At 37.3% G+C, this 19,888-nt stretch overlaps 3 protein-coding genes and 2 non-coding genes across 7 annotated transcripts; 2 read left to right on the plus strand and 3 right to left on the minus strand.

Moving 5' to 3' along the window:
* Positions 1 to 61: 61 nt before the first annotated feature.
* LOC110821710 (uncharacterized) lies at positions 62 to 7,095 on the plus strand. 2 transcript variants are annotated; one of them, XM_022051627.2, is made up of 10 exons: positions 63 to 353; positions 1,417 to 1,731; positions 2,420 to 2,492; positions 2,670 to 2,782; positions 3,224 to 3,308; positions 3,479 to 3,551; positions 4,190 to 4,245; positions 5,047 to 5,112; positions 5,461 to 5,526; positions 5,600 to 6,036. In XM_022051627.2, exons 1-10 carry the CDS (start codon positions 172 to 174, stop codon positions 5,678 to 5,680), a joined length of 1,110 nt encoding a protein of 369 aa, XP_021907319.1. In that variant the 5' UTR covers positions 63 to 171; the 3' UTR covers positions 5,681 to 6,036. The 2 variants fall into 2 exon arrangements, with proteins under 2 accessions (XP_021907320.1, XP_021907319.1); XM_022051628.2 differs by lacking the exons at positions 5,461 to 5,526; positions 5,600 to 6,036 and adding an exon at positions 6,660 to 7,095 and having other exon boundaries at positions 62 to 353.
* Positions 6,357 to 12,375, minus strand: LOC110821709 (Leucine-rich repeat protein kinase family protein). Of its 2 annotated transcripts, none has more exons than XM_022051626.2 (16): positions 11,574 to 12,329; positions 10,725 to 11,271; positions 10,189 to 10,640; positions 9,974 to 10,091; positions 9,810 to 9,878; positions 9,646 to 9,714; positions 9,496 to 9,564; positions 9,229 to 9,300; positions 9,089 to 9,157; positions 8,754 to 8,992; positions 8,466 to 8,671; positions 8,227 to 8,353; positions 8,056 to 8,124; positions 7,381 to 7,570; positions 7,174 to 7,306; positions 6,357 to 6,878 (listed from the first exon to the last, which is right to left on the minus strand). In XM_022051626.2, exons 1-16 carry the CDS (start codon positions 11,647 to 11,649, stop codon positions 6,660 to 6,662), a joined length of 2,724 nt encoding a protein of 907 aa, XP_021907318.2. In that variant the 5' UTR covers positions 11,650 to 12,329; the 3' UTR covers positions 6,357 to 6,659. The 2 variants fall into 2 exon arrangements, 1 of the variants encoding a protein (XP_021907318.2); XR_015817809.1 differs by having other exon boundaries at positions 6,858 to 6,878; positions 7,174 to 7,287; positions 11,574 to 12,375.
* Positions 12,376 to 12,933: 558 nt separating this feature from the next.
* TRNAS-UGA (transfer RNA serine (anticodon UGA)) lies at positions 12,934 to 13,015 on the plus strand. The gene has a single exon. It is a non-coding gene; the product is annotated as a tRNA-Ser (tRNA).
* Positions 13,016 to 13,614: 599 nt separating this feature from the next.
* Positions 13,615 to 15,916, minus strand: LOC110821822 (Ribosomal protein L13 family protein). Its single transcript, XM_022051772.2, has 4 exons — positions 15,540 to 15,916; positions 14,945 to 15,061; positions 14,767 to 14,854; positions 13,615 to 13,927 (listed from the first exon to the last, which is right to left on the minus strand). Exons 1-4 carry the CDS (start codon positions 15,809 to 15,811, stop codon positions 13,784 to 13,786), a joined length of 621 nt encoding a protein of 206 aa, XP_021907464.1. The 5' UTR covers positions 15,812 to 15,916; the 3' UTR covers positions 13,615 to 13,783.
* LOC148266713 (small nucleolar RNA snoR137) lies at positions 14,295 to 14,435 on the minus strand. The gene has a single exon (XR_015818204.1). It is a non-coding gene; the product is annotated as a small nucleolar RNA snoR137 (small nucleolar RNA).
* Positions 15,917 to 19,888: the final 3,972 nt, after the last annotated feature.

The following is a 19,888-nucleotide window of genomic DNA, read 5'->3' on the forward strand; positions in this document are numbered from 1 at the left end:
TTGAGGAGTATCTGCGAAATCCAGACACTAAAAATAACAGTATATTCGTTTTCATTCCTTCAGTCTGTTCACTTAAACCATTCACGCCATGCCACATGGACCTAAAACCAGAACCTGCTGATTTCCTCGCCTCATTTCTTCTCTGCTCTTAACCACATAGCTCCGAAACATATGTCTTCAATGGCGGCGGTTTTCGTTAATGGATTTTTCTTAAACCCTCCTAAACCGGTTCATACACCCTTCAATCGACGACCCTTAATCGATGCGAGTTCTTTCAATGTCCCTCGTCGGGTTTCCTCCGACAACTCTGCATACATATTGGTTTCTCAGTTCCGTAGGTCATCTAATTCCAGGTATATCCATTATTCGTTCCCCTTTTTTCTTTACTTTCCATTGTTTATACTCGTTATCAAAAGGACTAAAGGAAGTGAAAACTTGGAAGAAGGATTTGGCGAGTGCGGTGTTCTTCCATGATCCCTTGGTTTGCTTTGCGTAATTGAATAAATCACGTCTACTTAGTCATTTTCATTCGTATCGTTGCATTCGTCGATGTGGTTTTCTTGTTATAGCAGGTGATGAAGTGTTGGCATTTGCTTTACTAGTCATTTCTAAAGGAAAAAGCCAGTAACTAGCTTTTATTTTATTTTTCTTTTTAACGATAGGTTAGTTGTTTCCTGATCAAAGCTTGGATGTATAATGACTTATTATTATTGGATTTTTGAAGCTGGGACTTGTGAGCCTTTGGTTATGAATTAGACACTTAATAAAATTCCTTCATTTTTTCTGGAACATTTTAAAGAGTCTATCAGTGCATTGGATTATAAACTTAATATCAGGAGAAGTATGATATTATCGGAGAAATGGTGACTGCTTGATTAATTGCTACTGTTGAGTTTTATCTTCCTATATAAATCTGGAGGCTATCAAGTTGTGCTCATTGCCGGCTGGGTTTTGATGGAAAATGTCATAGTAAAAATAATAAATGGTTCAATTAATTGTTTTACATGGTATTGGAGCAAAGGGGCAAAGTTTCCAATACAGATTGAGGTCCAATACTGATTTTCACTTCACTTATTTTAATTAAATCTCCGCACAAGAAATAATGGCCTTGTGCTTAACCTATACTTTCAGCTTCGTGGTTCAGAATAACTGATCCAATTAATTATTTCAAGGAAGGAAAGATGAATAGGACTGTGAAACAACTAATCTAGAACCCTGTGATTGCATCCAAGAAAATTATGCTCTTTGTACTTTATGAAATTTCCTCTCAAATAGATTTGCCTTATTATCTTTGAGATTTCATATGTAAGATGACTTGTATCTCAGTAGCAATTCTTGTAGTATAGCCGAATGCCACCTTGCAACTGATTATTGCATAACATAAATGTTTAATGCATCTCACAATCATACAAGCAGGATAAGAAGCCTTCAGGACGAGAATACTAATAAAGATAACCCAGAGGAAAAACAGGAGGTTGCAGAGGTACCTGAAGATCAAAACATAGGTGCTGCTAGTACAGGTAGTTCATTTCTGGCAAAATTATCAATTGCCTTGGTTGTAGCGGCAACTATCACGGTCATATCCATTGGCTTCAAGCCATCTGGTCCTGGATCATCACTAGGAGTTCAATGTCTGGCTGAAGGTTCATCAACTTTAGCCATGGCTTCCCCTGTTGGTTTCACGTTCAAGGCTTTTGGATATAGATTTGTAATTCCAGAATATGCGCCAGGGTATGTGCTCCTAGTTCTTAATTTTCCCAGGATGTTCGCTAAATGTTATAATTAGAGCTATTTCCAAGTCCTTTGTCCTTAATTCATTAATAAACTGCATTTCTTGGTCTATCTCTCTCTCCCCTCCTCCCGCCTCTTCTTTTCAAAGCTAAATATAAACAAATTCCAATGCAATTTCTTGATATTAATAATGGTTTGGGTACCACCTGAGAGGTGGCTGCAATGGTAGAAAGTCCATGATTAAGGACCTTGCGAGTCCAAAATCTTGCTTTTCAGCTGTCGATAGCTCTACTTGTTGCTCGGGCAGTCTCATGCCGTTGCGTTTGACGTAGTCCAAAAAAAAGACAAAAAAACAGCGTTTTAATAAAAAAGCAGTCAAATTGATCTCCCCTCACCCCCAAATGTATTCTATTAAATAAACTGCTTCTGCTCATTTTATCAGATTCAGATTCATACTGTCAAATTATGTGCTTGGCTCTTAAAGTCTCAATCTTCTCAGGGCATATGTAGTCTTAGAGCTGTTTCCAAATCCACAATTGTTAAATCAACTGCTTCTTTGAATGTTTTTTTTATTTTGCTTTTCTTAATTGAAAACTTTCATGGTTCATGAAAATAATGGTCATTTTTCTCCTCAGATGTATATTGAATAAAATGGTTCTGAAGATTCTTGTGCAATACCCCATTGCAGATGGATCTACTTCTGGTTGCTTATGGCTGCAGGATGTGGACTTTTTATTAGCGAAGAGGCTCTAAATATATGGGTCTGTGCTTTGTGCTGGTACTTCTGTTTCACTGACTCAAGCATTTGCTATGACTCACTATGATAGGTTTTGTTTTATTGTCAAGGACTGCCATTCCTTTTAGAATTGTAAGGACTGCCATTCCTTTTAGAATTGTAATTCTTTTGAACTTTATGGTGAATTTTCTCGCAAATGTAGGTTGGTGTATCTTTCGCGAGGATGCTCTCATTTGATGGCACATGGCAGTCCTTTATTGAATCTTTCTCCAGAAATGCTCCTTACATAGTATCAACTGTTCTGTGGGTATACTGGTTAGTTATAACTCAGTTTTCTGTTAAGTTCTTTCCTATCTGGTTGTTTCATGTCAATTTTTGTTAGTAGATAGTGCAAATGGTGAGGGAACCTTCTCTAGCGATAATAACATGTTAGAGTTCAGACTTCACCACGTGATTTTACCAGGCTTCAAGGCTTAAATTTGTGTATTAAGGTGAAAACTATAGCTAGCAACCTTCTTGCTTAAGCAATCTGAACCCTGTTTGCTTATATATGTGAATGATTTTGTGTACAATCCACCTACAAGCTGCTCATGGAGAATCCTATTTTCTTATTTTTGTTTCTTTTGGTTTCTTTTCCCATTTCCTGTTGTGTTTCTCTTTTTATCTTCTCTTTTTCTTCTGCTTATCTTTTCTGCTGAGTCACTACAGCTTTGGGAGTTCTGATTATCTTTATGTCATGATGACTTGAAACTGCAGGGGAGTTTGTATAAGTGATATGATACCATTTTACCTTGGGAAGCTTTTCAGGCAAAGTGGGGCATCTGATGATGTCTGTTCAAAGGTTTTTCCTATCAACTGGCTTCTTTCATAGAAGGTCTTCAGGTTTACTGAACATATGCATATGTTTGCATGGATCCATTAATCTTGATGATTGGTTATGAGCCAAAATGCATATATGTTTTTTTCCCAGTAATGAGTCATGCATTTTTGTAATATTCATGATGGCTGCAGTTAGGGATTGGGAAAGAAAAAGCAACAAGCATCACACGCGTTGTTCAAAGATATGGCAATCTTGTAGGTGTTGGTGAGTTATCAGGCTCATGTTCTTATTTCTATATGTTTTGTTCCCATTCAAAAGGACAAACTGGTATGTTCAAACTATGTGAGTATCTTGCATGATCATATGAAATAATCTGCAACCATAATGCCCATCAAAATGGAAAGTGAGCTTTTAAATTTTCAGGTCATTTTCCTTTTAAAACCTTGTGCCCAATCACATGCCTCTCTGGGGGCATCAACTGCATCTTTCCCCTTTATTATTTTTTCCTTCTCTCTACAACAGTTTTTTAACTCTTGGAAAACAGGACTTACTGTTACAAATGATGATCTTTCTGCTTTATCTGTCCTTTATGTTTTGACTAGTGTAATTAAACCAGATACAGTAAATATATTTGTATGCTGAGTCTAGCAAATAGCCATTGTTCTAGCCCCAGTCATTTCATTATAGTTCTACTTTTAGATTTTATTGGGATCAAATAGCCATTGCTCAGGCACATAATAAACTTAATGCATTCTTAAACATGCCTAGTTTCTTAAAATGCTAGAATGGTATTTAGCTAATTATTCTTATGTTTATTGTGTCTGTCATGCCCATGGATCTGGCACACTTGCACTATGATATTCAATTTTACTTCTCATTATCTTATGAATTATGATCTGCAGTTGAGCGATTTTCTCTTGGAGTAAGAAATCCTACTGCTTTTCTGGCTGGTGCCCTGGTAAATAATTGCTTGTTTTATTATTTATTTGCTAGGGATATTTTCTGATCTAAAAGTATGGTTGGATCTGCCCATACGAATGAATTCTTTTATTTATTAAAGAGCGTGAGGTAGGAAAATGTTATAAGGATATATGGGGCCGTGGAACGCCAAAGAAACAAATCAAGCTCTCATGATGACATATTAAAACTGTCCAAGTTGTGATATTTTACTGCTAATTGCCGAATGCATAGATTTGATAATGTATATTCCAAAGCTATACTGGGTTAGGATAACCAAAGTAGAAACATGTTCTGGGTATGTCTTTTGACTTGATAATTCAGGTTACAGTTTATAATATTATCTCCAAAGAGAGTGAGAAAATTTTGAATTTTGGAATTAGGAGAAAATTTGCTTCATATACGCAAATAAGTTACTTCTTTCTTAAATGAAAGCCTCAATTGCATTAAGTAGAGGAAAGAGTGCTTATGAAAGTATGTCATTAGTTGATCTGAGAAAACTTATTTTGCATATATCCAACATTTTCAGGGATATAGCCATGTACATAACACAAAGAAGGAATAATGCATGATATCGAGTTAAAACAACAAACTTTTGCTGTTATTTGAACCTGAGTTACAACAATACTTTGAGGAATGGTATTATTTGATGATTATGATAGTGAAGCTGGATATTTGTATATCATTATTTTTGTTGGAAGTATGCACATGATATATTCTGATATCTGCTGCTTGTTAGATAACAAGATCTGTTCCTTGTAGTCAGATGGTATGATCTCCATAATTTCTTCTGCCTATGCAGGGTATATCTCCGGATGTTTTTTTTGCTGGAGTTTGTTGTGGTGGCTTGATTACTCTTCCAATTCAGGTTGGTATTGTTCTATTTTATATAGATAACAATACATGCATGGAAATATTTGGTCTGAAGTCTTCAAATTTTTTGTCTTTAATACACCATTATCCCTGAGGCTACACAGGCACCTAAATGCAAGTCTGTGGTATCAAGGTATTAGGGATCATGATCGTAGCGCCCACTTTGCTAACTAATTCACTTATAATCCGAACTTCCTACTTCATACTCTGAAAAATTAACTGAAAAGTTCAATTAGTAATCTGTCAGCTTCAGATGCAAAGAACTTTGATAATACCATAACTATATTCACTTGTGGTCTTGGGGTGGCTAATGCTTCTTCATTCAATTTGTTTGCTAATTCAGCTTGGAATTGGATTTCTTTTGAGGGAGAATCCTATACTTGGCATTGCAACTGTTGCAACAGCAGTGGTAAAGAAAATTCTTATGCTGCAAGAGTTGCTAGAATTGTAAATTCAGGTGTCTAATTTTAAGATTCATGCAGGGAATTTGGACCATCTTTCCTTATGCTGCGGCTGCTGCAACAGCACTATTCCTTTTTGTGCAACAGCGCTACTCTCCCTAGTCTATCTAAAATTTATTGGCTGCTCCAAACAATTACATGAGAAATGGAGCATACCAGCCATCATTTATTGGTTGGATGGTAGTTGCAACCTTTGGTTGAATAGAGAGATAAAGTTTGAAAATTGATAGTTCTATTGATCTTCAAATTCGAGCATAGTTTATCCAAGTATCTTTTCTCAGTTATGCATGGGGTAGTTACTTGTCTAGTGGTCCAGGTAAATCAGATGCAATAAGCAGCAAAATTAGGTTATATAGTTCACTCTAACCTGATTCCTTCTTAAGATATTTGTTCTCAGCTTGATATCTATTTGTATCATCTTATTGACATACTAATTGATATATAAATTTTTTTGTACATGGGTTTTGCATTCACTTGGTGCATGTAATTAATATACTGCGTACTTTTTATTTTTTTAAAAAAAATCTCTGTATCGGTTGATTGTTTTAGGGAGAGCAGTTATTACGTGTCTGGAAAGATAACTTATCTCCAGTAAACTCGAAACAAGTTCTCGTTCAGAGTTGTACACTTTGATTAGTCAAGCTAAAGACTTAGTGAGAGAATTTTAATTGGCTCGTTCAGTCCTCTGTAGCCTGGTGTGCTGCTGAAACTCTTAGGCATGGGCTGCACTGCATGGTGTGAATCTTTAGTTTTTAGTTGTAGCTGGCAAATTTCTAAAGAAGAGAAAAAAATAGCTTGTTACTAGGATTGCCAAAAAAAGTACACATATTCTTCCCAAATACACCCATCCTTCCCCAAAATATGTCTATAAAGACTAAACTGACAACCTCCATTAGATATATGTACTTGTAAAATTTGAAGGGACAGCCTCCCTATTGTTTATCTTCCAGTATATTACCTTAGACGCACCGTGTCTAACATACCGGTAGTGTAATCTGCAAAAGCCAACACTTTTTACATATTTGGCAGCTAAACTTAAGATAATACTTTTAATTTGGTTGTGTACTTGTTGTGTCTCTAGTTAATCAGCATGCCCACGAGCAGCGAGATATGAAAGCTGAATAGAGTAGGCTTCTTTCAACTCAGCCAGTACATCTGCAATCTTTGGCCTCCGCAATGCATCTCTCTCTACGGACCTTACAGCCACTGAGGCTGCCTTTTTCATGCTCTCCACATCAAATGTCCCATTCAGACTTTCATCCACTATCTCGAATGCACCGGCCTGCAAGTAAGGCTTCGCCTGCAGTTCCAAATCAAAGACAAAAACAATAGGCACCCACACCCATGAATATGTTACACGTATGTAGTTAGACTCTTTTGTTCTGAATTTGAACATACATTTTTATCCCATTCCAGGATTCTATATTATAAAAAATAGTACTGAACACTATTATAGCAACTTGTGCTTTTTCTGTCTGATTAATAGAAGACAGTAAAACAAACATCATCTTATACAATATTATCTTTGCATAGAGTAGCAACCAAATGTGAGAAGTTGGGTAATATTGAAAAGTAAAGAAGGCAGTAGGAGTTACCCATAACACCAAATTAAAAGAATCTGGAGTTCCAGAGTGACTTAATGGCTCTCGCCCACAAATAAGCTCTAGAAGGACAACTCCAAAGCTGTAGATATCACTTTTCTCTGTCAGCTGCTGGGTGGAATAATACCTGAAATCAGATTAACAAATCAGTGCTGACAAGTTAATCAAATAATAAGCCGAGTGAATTTATTCGAGATTTACTCAGGATCAAGATAGCCTGCAGTGCCCTTAACAACAGTAGTGACATGACTTGCGTCTGCCTGTGTCACTTGCTTCGAGAGGCCGAAGTCAGAGACCTTAGCATTCATCTCCTTGTCTAATAGGATGTTACCGCACTTCACATCACGGTGTATGATTCTTGGTTCGCTTCCATTGTGCAAGTAGTCCAATCCTTTAAAAGAATCAGGTCAAAAAATGAGCCACCATTGATCTCTGACACAGTAACAATGCCATGCTATATATAGGAAGAAGAGATTTCTGTACTGAAAATAGACTTGGATGTTGCATGAGGTGATAAATTAAACAAGCCAAGTCAAGCAAAAATTAAACAAGAAAAACGCAAAGTTTACATAGTTTGTTCAAGGTAATTTACCCATGAGAGAAATAAATTCATGTTTACTATCAAAAATTTTAAAAATTACAATGCAGTTTTTCTTTTCAAACACAAGTTGTGGGACACTCAAACCTCACCAAGTAATCAAGAAATTCATCTTTTAGGATGAAATTATACACGAGGTGTGTCATGCAGGAAAAGATTCTGAAGGAGGCCATACCATATGCAGAAAGATCCTATTTGCTCATATTTAATCTTGTTAAATTTAGTTTTACATATGCATCTGTTTTTTTGTAAGACTGACCCGAAGGATTGAGACATACCTTTCGCAGCATCAACAGCAATTTTTAGTCTTCGAACCCAGCTCAATGAGGTTTTTTTACTGCTAGGACCTGAAAGAATCATTGTAACATAGAGAAACAGGTATGTCTGAAATGGAAACAAAATTTAACAAAGAATAAATTTCTAAGTTCTGTGGTTTCTGCCTAACTTACCATATAGGTGATCAGCTAGTGATCCACCAGGTAGATACTCGTAGACTAGTATTTGTTGCTTCGATTCATAGCAAAACCCTTCAAAACTGACAAGATTCTGATGATGGATTTTGGAGAGGAGATGCACCTAGAAACAACCCAAGACATGGAAAACTAAGGTAAATGAGCAATGACATTGAAATTTAAGAAGTGCAAAGGAAATCATGTGACTTTAAGGTTATTGTGGCATCAAATCTAACCTCATTAATAAAAGAATCAGCCCCAAGTTGAGTTTTATCGAAGCGAACTTTAACAGCTACTAGTCTTCCATCTTGTAGCTTCCCAAGATAAACAGATCCAAAGCTACCATGGCCTATGACCTCCTTAAAGTTATTTGTAGCTGTTTTGATTTCTTTGTAAGAAAAGACTCTTGCTACATTCCAGTTTCTGACCTCTGCTGATGGCCCTGCACATCAAGGTATTGCTATAGCTTATAAGATTGTCTCTACTAAACTTTCATTAGAATTACAATTCGAAGTTCTGTGTACTTGGAGTGTATGTCAAGCCAGTTCTCTTTTTTCTCGTGTAGAGAAATAGTGTGAGAGAAAGGAAGATAAGACCAAATAAGGCTCCTCCAATCACACCAAATATGATTGCTAAATGATAATGACTATCAGTATGTTTCTTGTCGGTTAAGATAGTGACTTGAGGTGTCTCAATTGAAGGATTAGATGAAACATCATCGCATGCCAAGGTGGAGAAGGAAAGACATAGATTCCCTGATGTTCTGCAGAAAACAAATGCACAAGTATGCAAAAAATAAATAAATAAATAGACAAAGATTAAGGATTATAATTAACAAATTAGACTATTAATGTAATACCTAACTTCCAAACTCTCTCTGTTCAATGACACTGGTAGAGAACCTTGCAGTTTATTGTTTTCCAGGTTTCTGAGGAACATAGAATTCAAATTTTAATCCAGCAGAGGACATAGTGAAAAATTCCAAAGTCTAGTACTTACAACAAGTGAAGGTTATCTAACTCTCCCAAGCTGTCAGGGACTATTCCCTGCAAACTGTTGTTTTGCAGATCCCTCCATGCAGGGGAAAGGAATAGAAAAACAAAACATTGTTAGTTCACCTTTGTGATCAATGAATTACAAATATATTTTGCATTGGAGTAAAATGTATTGCCATTTGAGATGTAAAGGCTCCAAAGAGTTTCATGAGAAGAGAAATCAACAAAATCTTAAAGGGGTAAATTCTGGGGAGAGAACGCAACAGCTTACAGAATTTGAAGGCTAACCAAATCCTCCAAATCAGACCCAAAGGATGTTAGCTCATTGAAGCTCAGATTCCTGAAAATTAGCTAAGCATTATTTGTCTAATTCATGAACAACAAGAATTCCCCTATGAATACTCTATCGTGAAGAAATTACAGTTTCTCAAGATGTTGCAAGCTAACCAAATTTTGTATCTCTCCTGTAAGTGAAGTGTTATGCAAGTCCCTGCAGCATAACATCATCTGGCGTAAATACATAAAAGGGAAAATTCATGTTGAGACAGAATATTAGTATAAAAGTTGTGTTGATAAGTGCCTCACAGTGCTCTAAGATCTAGCAAGTCACCAAACGTAGGACTAATAGACCTCAAGTTGATCCCTGAAAGCTCTCTGTGGAAAAAAAAATTGATAAGCCTGCGCCAATAGATCTCTAATGAAAGATGGAACAGCAATATCAGCGGATTGGATTATTAGAATTCACATACAATGATGTGACTATGCTTCCTTCACATCCAATGTGATTCCATTGAAAAGGAGAGCATGGATCCTCTTGCCATCCCAGATCTAAACCAGTTGACTGCTCAATAACTTGAAGCGCTGAAACTGCAAGAGCAGTTAACAGAATATCATCATTAAATATTCTGTTGTAGCCAGTACAAAGACAACAATCAGAGGGCGAACAACCAAAAGGGATTGACACCTGTAGTTGAGGAGACTTCTGATGGAATATCAACAATTTCATACACCTCAATTGCATTGATTTGGGGGGTGAATCTGATGCTTTTCAGAGTGATGTTCAAGCTCCAGATTCCCTTCTCCACAAAATATAGAGCACTGGCTTCTGAGTTTTGGACTGCATAATTTGATTGTCTGACATCCCCATTGATTATGACATCAAAAGAAGGGGATATAGGAAGAATCCCAGCAAAATAGAGGACAATGTAATAGTCCCCTTCAGTATTAAGAGGAAGTTCATAGCTTAAGACATCTTTTCGTGCAAGGACTCTTGCTGTTTGCAGAACAGAAGCAGGAGGACTTTCACTAAGATTTGACTCGCTGAAGCTCGAAAAAATGTTGATTCCAGTTGACACATGAAAGGGAGAATAGCTTTGATCAGCATCCCAGATGCGATCAAAGGGATCAACAGGGTACCTATGTCAACCATAGAAAAAGCTGAAAATGAAACCAGATCTCAAAACCAAAGATGAAGGTACCATGAAAATTGCAAGATTTTACCGCAGAGAGCCATTCATGTAGCCACTATTAATACGATAACACTTCCTCAGAGACTTGTCAGGGTAATAATCTTCCATGGCAGTTTGGTAAGCACCTCGAGGGAGTGGCCGAATTTCAAGTGATGAAATGACCGGAGCTCCATGGGTTGGAATATTATGCAAACAGAAGGAAAGAGTGTCCTTAGTAACTGGCCAGATAAACTCTTCGGTCCATGGATCATTCGTAGCAAGAGTTACATTGCTAGTAATGGCTGTACCAAGAGAGACATAGAATGCTGGAGGTTCTTCCAGTCCATCATAGTTCTTGTACACAAATTTTGCCCTTACAAGAACCAGTGATGACACATTCATCAATGGCAATTTATAACATTTTCGACCTTGATCAGAATCCGGGAAGAAACGAACTGGGACACCATCAGAGGAGGCACCCTCTGTGTAATCAATGGTAGTTGTTTTGCCTGTGCTTATGTATGCAGCATCTGATACCCAGGAGATGTTAGATGAATCAACAAAACTTGTCGCTCCACCACAGGATAAGCTCAAGTAACCTGTCTCACCATCAAACACGCACAACTAAATTAGCAAGAGCACACTCAAAACAACTGTCCTCTACTTGTTTTCTTAGTGGAACAAGAACAAAAGATCAAGAAATTAGAGAAATGATCAAAATAAATAAAGCCTTGCAGTTCGTTTTCTAACTGGAAATTTATCAAATACATTGATGTCTTGGTTGCATTTCTATTAGCAATATAGAGCCTAAAAGCAATCAACATTTGGTCATATTGCATTAAAAAAGACAATCAGAGAGGACGAACAAATAGAGAAATCAGTCAGAAGAAAGAAATTATACCATCTGGATCACAGAAAGCAACAACCCAGAAACTGAAAAAGAGATTAACACAGACCCAGAAGGAGTTTAGGGCCATAGAGTCAATCCGACCCCTCAACAAAACCTGGCTGCTAGAAATAGATATCTAGTTCCTTGATACACCAAAAAGACAGAGAGCTATATTTACTTGAAAGAAACAAAAAATGTGAGCCTTAGGATAAATACTGGAAGAGCCAAGTAGTGGGATTGAGGAGACATGGGCTATAATTAAAGTTGGCGTGATTAGAGGTACTCATTATTACGGCTTCATTTGTTTTAGTTATGATTGTCTGCTAATTATATAATACTGCTTACCACTTGCACTACTAGTTTTGTGATTCTTAAAACCAGACTGTCGAAGATATTAACGTTGGCTAACCAAGATATTAACGTTACTATCTAAACGAAACCGATGATTGCTCCCCACAAAACCTGTTGTACGGATAACCGACTGTTGGATGGACCCGCATTAAATGCAATGATATCTTTGACTTGTTGATCTCTTTATACACATAACTTGGCTTTCAAATTAATTCTCACTCAACACTGTCAAATCTTTTACACAAAGGAAAGGTATATATATTCTTTGAAGGTTGAACAAATTAATTCACCAAAACCCTTACGATAAAAATTATTGCAGTAATTGATGCTTAATTTGCATGGCTCATGTCTGTATACGTGGTAACATCTTTCCATTTTACTCAACTTTTAACTTTGTGGGTCTTGACCTATATATGATTCAGAGGTTTTTGTAACTTTTCTTCTTGTCTAAGCTAAATCCAATTAATAACTAATTCTTAATCAGTTATTTTTTTATGTTTTAGGCTCAGATTAGCCCAGCCCATATAATATAACCTTCAGCCCATAATACCATTTGTAAATTGTAATTTAAAAATTCATCGATTGAGCAACTATTAAAAGACGCGATTCAAAGAAAAAGTCATTCTTCCCTTCTTTCTTCACTCGTTGATTCAAATTCAAGCAAGACAGGAATGAGAGTCTCATCAGCTCATTAAAGAACGGAACTAAGCAAGCAACTGCACCAGAAAGCTCAGCCCCTATTTCGAAAGCCAAAACAGAATAGACATATAAGCAATCGATTTCGAGAGCTCGACCGGCAATGACCTTGTTCAGAAGGAAAAAAAAAAAAAAAAAAAAAAAAAAGATTGATGAGATTATGGAAGTACCAGATAAAGCTATATAAAAAGCATAACTCGATGAAGTCGAAGTCGTGGCTATCTCAGATGATTCATGAATCTTCTGTTTAAATTCGTTCTCGTGACGAGCCATTTGAGGGCCGCTGTATGGCCTCTTACTGAAACTTGTCGGATTATCAACAAAGGTCGATATGTCCGAGTGGTTAAGGAGACAGACTTGAAATCTGTTGGGCTTCGCCCGCGCAGGTTCGAACCCTGCTGTCGACGAAATATTTTTTGCTCAATGTTCTCTGATGCTGGGCTGCTATTCTTAATTGCCCTTCAGTACTAACGACTCTGTCCAAAACGAACCGATAATTGAATTAAAAGAAAAAAAAAATTGTTTGTTTATACGAAGAAATGGGCTTGGGCTTGGGCTTGGGCTTGGGCTTGATCTTGTGAGAATTGGATATGTAGGCCAAAATGGGCTTGGTCTAGATGTTTAAACAAGTGATCAAGTGAATGGATTGAATTTGAACAACTATGTATTTTTATTGTTTTGTATATAGAGATGTATGTATTTAAAAGGTGAAAACTGAAAATGATTCTCTACAACTAACAGAACCTGAGATTTCCAAAATTTAGAAGTGGATTTTCCAGAATTTAAAAGTCAAAAGTCTAAAAATCTACCAAAGAACTCTGAAATTCCTTCTCCTTTTTTATTATACAGCAAAATTTAAAAAGTTACACTACCTATCTTCTTTTAACCCATCTAGAATTTATATGAATAACAAACACTATTGTTCAAGAAAATATAATAAAAGCAATCACTAATATCAAATCGTAATTCTAGAGAACCATCCTGCTACACAACAGAATCTTGAGAGTGAGAAAATACTGCTGGCAGCAATACAATATATCTTAAATTTAACAAAACCAGATAACAAATTGTGTCTTGAAAAATTTTTCAACTTTATGGTCTACAATGGAAATAACAACTTTCGTCAAACACAATACTCAAAATTGTAAGCTGCAACCTACTGATAAAAAACCACATCAATATTTAACAGCTGCAAGAATGTCCAACTGTGAGCCAAGCTTCTCCTCTGCAGCCTTCTCAGCCTTCAGCCTAAGTTTGTTCAACTGTTTCTTCCTCTCATAAACCACTTGAGATCTCTCCTTTCTCTTCTTTTCAAGCTCCTGCACACAACACAGTAAATGGAAGACATAAATTACAAAAAGAATTACAAGCTATGCTGTATGCAATCTTGTTTACTATTAAGCATACTTGGATAAGATCACATAAAACCCTAAGAAAAGTAATCTAAGTCTACGCATAAAATAAACTCAAGAAACTTCATTTTGTTGCTAGAGCCAATACTCTGACATGACATTAGAGATATCCCATTTGTCTTTATCAAACTACAGCTAGACACTTCCTTCAACAGCCTACCATAGTTAGTAGAAACTCAGCATGCTGTGCCTCTTAAACACCCATTTTACCGTTAGTGAGGACAGAAAAACCATTAGCCATCCTACAAACAGATTATTAAGGAAACAAAGAAATTGATGTACCAGAAGACTGGTAGCACTGTACAAAAACAAAGAGTTGCACGGGGTTGTTTAATACTGGCCATATTTATTTATGCTTCGGAAGGATGAACATCATCTACTTTCAGGTTAAGAGAGTTCACCAGTGAGAAGCAATAAATGGGAGAGGCACACAATTTGCAAAGCATTTTTAGAAGTCTTTGAAAAGAGATGATCATTGGTCATAAAGCTGCACTACATAACATATGAATGGTTCTATCGAAGGGACTTCAATCGGACTTAACAAGAATCATGGTAACCTATGCAGAACCGTAAAGATGATAAAAATGACTTTTTAATTCTAGTAAAACAGAATTAAAAAAATGGAGAAGATGCTCTGATACAAAGAACAGGAATGGACAGAATCAAACTGTAGAACAAAAACCTTCATGGAACCAAACTGCACAGAAAGTTAAGCATGGAAAACAGACAAAATGACTGCAACTCACCCTGATGGTGTCATAGTGGTTCCAACCAACCTCAGATGAGAGGCGACCCAACAAGCAGTACTTGTGTCCCTTCTGAAGCCTCAATACCCTAAATTACAGAGTAAAAAATTCCTTAAACAAATAAAAATAAGAAAAAAAAAACCAATGTAGAAAAGAGGCCAGGGACAGGAAAACCCACTTGAGAGCATCAGGGATGACCATCCTCTTCATCTTGTCATATGGAGGAGGAATACCCTCGTAGGACTTCAATCGTGCAAGAGCAGCAGCTCCACGCTTTGTCTTGTGTGGGATCATTCTATAGCAAATAACGAAAGAGAGATCTATCAGAGACAAAATTCCCTTGCTAAAATTAAGTTGACTTCTGGACTAGTGTTTCCCCCATCAACTGATAGCTATCACACTCCCACGCTCAACTCACAAGCTTATAGAACATCTTAAACTCAGATCAATTGAAGTTTTATGAAACACAGATTTGTCACATTGGTACTCAATCAATAAAATAAAGGCAATGTACCAAAAAACGATACTTGTAATTGAAGAAACAAACAAAAATCCAAAAAACCAATCAAACCCGATTTCCTATGTGATAACCATTCAAGCACTAACCGGAACATACTTCCCCAATAGGTCAAAATGTTCCAATCAATTTCTTACCTAGCCCACAGTTGTCAATCAACCAAACAGACTATAAACACAATACATTTTTGCACTTCAACATCAAGCAAAATGTCTAAATAGGTAAAGCGGAAATTTAAGGATATAAAAAGACGAACCCGCGGACGGTGCGCCAGAAGATCTTGGCGGGGGAGCGGAAGTGAATAGGGCCATGAGAGGGCTTGGTGTTCATTCGCTTGCGGAGGAACCTCAAGTACTTCATCTTCTGGCGCACAAGCCCTCCTGACATGCATATCTCCTCGCACCTCACCACGACGACCTTCTGCCCGTTCAAGAGCTCCTTAGCGACGATTGAAGCCAGCCGGCCAAGCATGTGGTGCCTCGCATCCACCACCACACGCTTCGCGCAGATCCCCGAACCCGACACCATTTTCGTTTCTTCTTCTATTCCACTCTCCAAAGGCTGTGAAAGATGGGAGAGAGTCGTTTATATAGGATGTATACTGAGTGCTTGCTAGGGTTTATCGTAAAGCTGGGATTTTCTGTGCGGTTTTATGAAATTATTTGTGCCGTATTTACTAATTCAATATTTTCACCATCTTCTATAAATCTATGTTATATATATACATACATATATATATATACATAGAAAACCGGGAGACATATGTTAATACGTTCATCTTATTTTTAAAAAATTTTAAATAATTTTTAAATACCAAATTAATGTAATAATATATATAATAATTATCGATTTAGATCTTATAAATAGAAAAATAAAATATTTTTAATTGAATATAAACTATATATTATTTAATTTTTAAATATAAAAATAAAACTACTATAATAAATATATATGTATAATAATTATTTATTTAAATTATCAATAAAAAAAATAAAATTTTATTTATAATTAACAATAACTTTTATACACAATTGCCATATTTTCTATAATAAATAACATACGGATTTGTATAGTTATATATATTTTTAAATTTAAAGTATTATATTCAAATATTTTTGAATGTAAGATGAATGGGTTAAATATATAGTAAATATGTAGTCTAAGAGTGAGTATTATATTGTGTGCGTATTGTGTTGTCGGTGTTGGTGTGGCCAAGAAAAGATCGGTGTGTGTGTGACAATGTACTACCAGTGTGTGTGGCCAAGAGAAGGTCGTTATGTGTGTATGGTAGGGTACTACTGGTGTTGGTGTGGCCAAGTGAAGGCTGGTGGTGTGGGGCAATGTATTGCCGATGTGTGTGGCCAAGTATAGGCCGGTGTGTGAATGGTTGTGTATAGCCGTGTATAACCAGTGTGTGTGTGTCCAAGTAAAGGTCGGTGGGGGTGTGGCGGTGTACTGCCGGTGTACGTGTGTCTAAGGGAAAGCTGGTGTGCATGGCTATATACTGTTGGTCTGTATACATGCTTGTGGTTGAAGGAACTGATGGTAGTGCAGTGAGAATTAAGGCCGATGAGAGGGTGTGTGTGGCTGAACTAGTGTCGGAGGAGTGTTTGATAGTTGGTGGCAGTGTAGTTATTAAAGATATGTGTGTGGGGGTAGCATTGGGGATGAGTTAGGACTAGAATAGGTGTATGGGTGGCCAACCAAAGGCCGTTGTGTGTACAAGAAAGGTATTAGAGTTCTATTTTAGTTATGCTATTATAAGAATGTCCCTTGTGGTATGAGAGTTTTAGGTGAAATGAGGTAGTAAGTATTCTCTTAAGGTATGGAAGAATGAAAAAGTCGGTGTATGAAGTCGATAAGTGCAATAGGGGTCTAGTAAGTGTATGGATGAACAGGTGGGCAGGTGGTAATATTGACAAGGGTGTGGGCGGATTGTAGATTAAACCAAGGAGTGGTAGAGTAAGGTTACAAAGAGGTGAAAGGGCGAGAGGGACATTAGGATACAGGTGTGGATTTAACCCTGGGCTAGAGGTTCAAATGCATTTGCATACCTTATTTGAGTTTTAGAATTTAATTTACTAGGCTAGAGTGTACTCATTATATGTCATTTATAAATACAGTAAGATAAAAGGCGGAACCAAAACCCTAACTAGTGGAACCATACCTAAGGGAAATGAATCAATAAGAAGATGGATGCATGGTGAAAAATACCGAATGTTCATTCATTTTATGTCTCTGTAGTAAATATAAACTTTTCCTGGTTCTTTTTCATTTGCTACTTTGACATGATTGAATTGTAAAAGGAGTTGTAAAAATTGTGTTAGATAAACTTAATGATTGTAAATGCACAGAGAAAGTTTAGTTTTGGACGGATTCATGAGTAGAGAGTTTGAGTATGATATGTGGGTTATGAAACACCTAGGGGCATTAACCTTGGAGAAATTTGCCTATAATAATAGTTACCATGATAGCATTGGCATGACCCCTTATGAGGCTCTTTATGGTAGGCTCTTTATGAGATGAAGTTGGGGAAGGACAGTCGATCGGGCCAGAATAAATGAAAGAAGCTACAGCAAAGGTGCCAGTGACACTGAAAAGTTTACAAACGACACAAAGTAGAGAGTCGTAAGAGAGATTTGAATTTTGAAGTAGGGGATCATGTTTTCCTAAAAGTGTCTCCAATGGAGAGTTTGTCAAGAATTGGGAAGAAGGGGACGCTGAGTCCCCATTTTTTAGGGCCTTTTGAGATTCTTATAAATGTGGGTATGGTTGCGTATATGATAACACTCCCTCCGTAGTTAGGGTGCGGTTCACGATGTATTTTATATCTCTATGCTACGAAAATATCAACTTGATCTGGAGCACGTTATGCAGTATGAGTCATTGCCGTTAGAGAAAGATGTGACCTATGAAGAAGAACCGATTCATGTCCTGGAATGACAGGAAAGGAAACTAAGAAGTCAAATAATACCTATAGTGAAGGTACAGTGGCGATACCACATAAGTGATGAAGCAACCTGGGAGTGAGAGGACGAGATGAAGAATAACTACCCACAACTCTTTGAGGTGATATAGCAAAATTTGAGAGACCAAATTTCTTTGAAAAATGAGGGATATTATAATAGTCTAGATTTGTGAGGGAGTGTGAGATGAACGGTTAGGATGAGATGGGCAAAATTAACGGTTGTGATGTGGAGTTGGGATAGGTATAAAAGGGGGCGTCGGGCAGAGAGAGGGAGGAAGGAGAAGAAAGAAAAGAAAGGGAAAACAGAGAGTACGGGACTGAGAGAGAGACGATTGTGAGAGAGGCAGTAATCAGAGGCGAGTGCAAAAGGAGAACTGTTCGGAAGTTCAAGAAGAAGGTGAGGTCGCGGTAACTTTAGGAGATAGAGAAGGATGAAAGCAAGAGGTAAGAGAAATTTGGAAATTTTAAACTAATTTAGGGCAAACCTCGATGAGATTGTGTGTGCAGGTTAATGGCAGTGCTCCTCGTCAAGGAGATGGAAGTCGAGGCGCGATATTAGCTGAGGAAGTGCAAAAGTAGTCGAAGTTTGAAAAAAGAGATAGAATAAGCTGTAAAGAGGGGTGTACATGTGGGCAGTTGGTTCTGTGAGGGAGCGGAGTGAACGGGAGGTAACGTGAGGATGGGAACGGAGCTTGTGGATGATGAGTTATGTGTAACCGAGGGGTGAGATAACTGTGAGAGTGGGATGCATTGTTATATAGGTATAATTATAGGCGGCAGGTGATTGGTGGCGAGTGTAGGTTCAGTTGTGTGTGTGTAGGGCTACTTGCTGAGGGCGACACCTTCTGTTATGCAGGGATGGTGGCTCGTGGACCGTGTGTGAAAAGTTATAGATAGAGTGGGGTTTACGTGATACAGTGGGGACGTTGGGCACTATGTGGTGTGTGTATGTATAGGTATTTAGGTGTGGGAGGCCTCTTGGCTGGTGTTTGTGTATTCTGGTATACTGGTGTGGAAATCAGTGGCAAGTTGTGTGTGCATGGGTGTGAGTTGTGTGTGTGTAAGGCCTTTGGCCGATGCTTGCAGACATAGATGTGTCGATATGATAAGTAGTGGCATGTTCTATTTATCGCCACTTAGTGGTCTATGTGGCACTCCCCTGGCAGGTGTATGGGAGGTCGCTTGGCCGACTTTGGTGGACTTCAGTAGGGCCATTCAATGGTCGTTGTTGTAACAGCCCCCAGAAATATCTAAAGGAAATAAATAATAACTTAAGTGCGGAAGAGAAATAAAAAGTTAAGATTTATATTCTTTACACAATAACTTAAAAGTACTAAACAGTATTACGAAATTTATTCTTTGAAAAAAACACAAGAAATAAGGAAACAAAAGGAAAATAGAAAATATCTAGCATCTACTCACAATCTTCTTGCGGATTGGGCTTTGGAACCTGTTCCTCTTGATCTGAAATGGTTAAATAAATGATAAGCTATACTAGCCCAGTAAGGATATCACATTATATCACCGACACAGAAGTAAAGATTGGTATAAAATCAAAAACCATTAATGAAGCATTAAATTTAGCAAATTCATTTATTAATCATCAAATCATTTCTCGTTCACTTACCATAGTGAAA

This window comes from Carica papaya, chromosome 3 (assembly GCF_054855325.1).
Source record: "Carica papaya isolate Zhongbai chromosome 3, ASM5485532v1, whole genome shotgun sequence".
Taxonomy (NCBI): domain Eukaryota; kingdom Viridiplantae; phylum Streptophyta; class Magnoliopsida; order Brassicales; family Caricaceae; genus Carica; species Carica papaya.

Bases quoted from the DNA above. Each gene is read 5' to 3' on its own strand.
- LOC110821710 (XM_022051627.2), top strand. From the start codon at position 172: ATGTCTTCAATGGCGGCGGTTTTCGTTAATGGATTTTTCTTAAACCCT. The intron at 2,783-3,223 runs GTTAGTTATAAC...TTGAAACTGCAG, and splicing joins ACTGTTCTGTGGGTATACTG to GGGAGTTTGTATAAGTGATA. The intron at 3,309-3,478 runs GTTTTTCCTATC...TGATGGCTGCAG, and splicing joins CTGATGATGTCTGTTCAAAG to TTAGGGATTGGGAAAGAAAA.
- LOC110821709 (XM_022051626.2), bottom strand. From the start codon at position 11,649: ATGGCCCTAAACTCCTTCTGGGTCTGTGTTAATCTCTTTTTCAGTTTC. The intron at 9,715-9,809 runs GTGAGGCACTTA...GTTATGCTGCAG, and splicing joins TTGCTAGATCTTAGAGCACT to GGACTTGCATAACACTTCAC. The intron at 6,879-7,173 runs GTAACTCCTACT...TTGGAACTGCAG, and splicing joins CTTTTAATTTGGTGTTATGG to GCGAAGCCTTACTTGCAGGC.
- LOC110821822 (XM_022051772.2), bottom strand. From the start codon at position 15,811: ATGGTGTCGGGTTCGGGGATCTGCGCGAAGCGTGTGGTGGTGGATGCG. The intron at 15,062-15,539 runs GTTCGTCTTTTT...TATTTGCTATAG, and splicing joins TTCTGGCGCACCGTCCGCGG to AATGATCCCACACAAGACAA. The intron at 13,928-14,766 runs GTGAGTTGCAGT...TGTTGTGTGCAG, and splicing joins ACCACTATGACACCATCAGG to GAGCTTGAAAAGAAGAGAAA.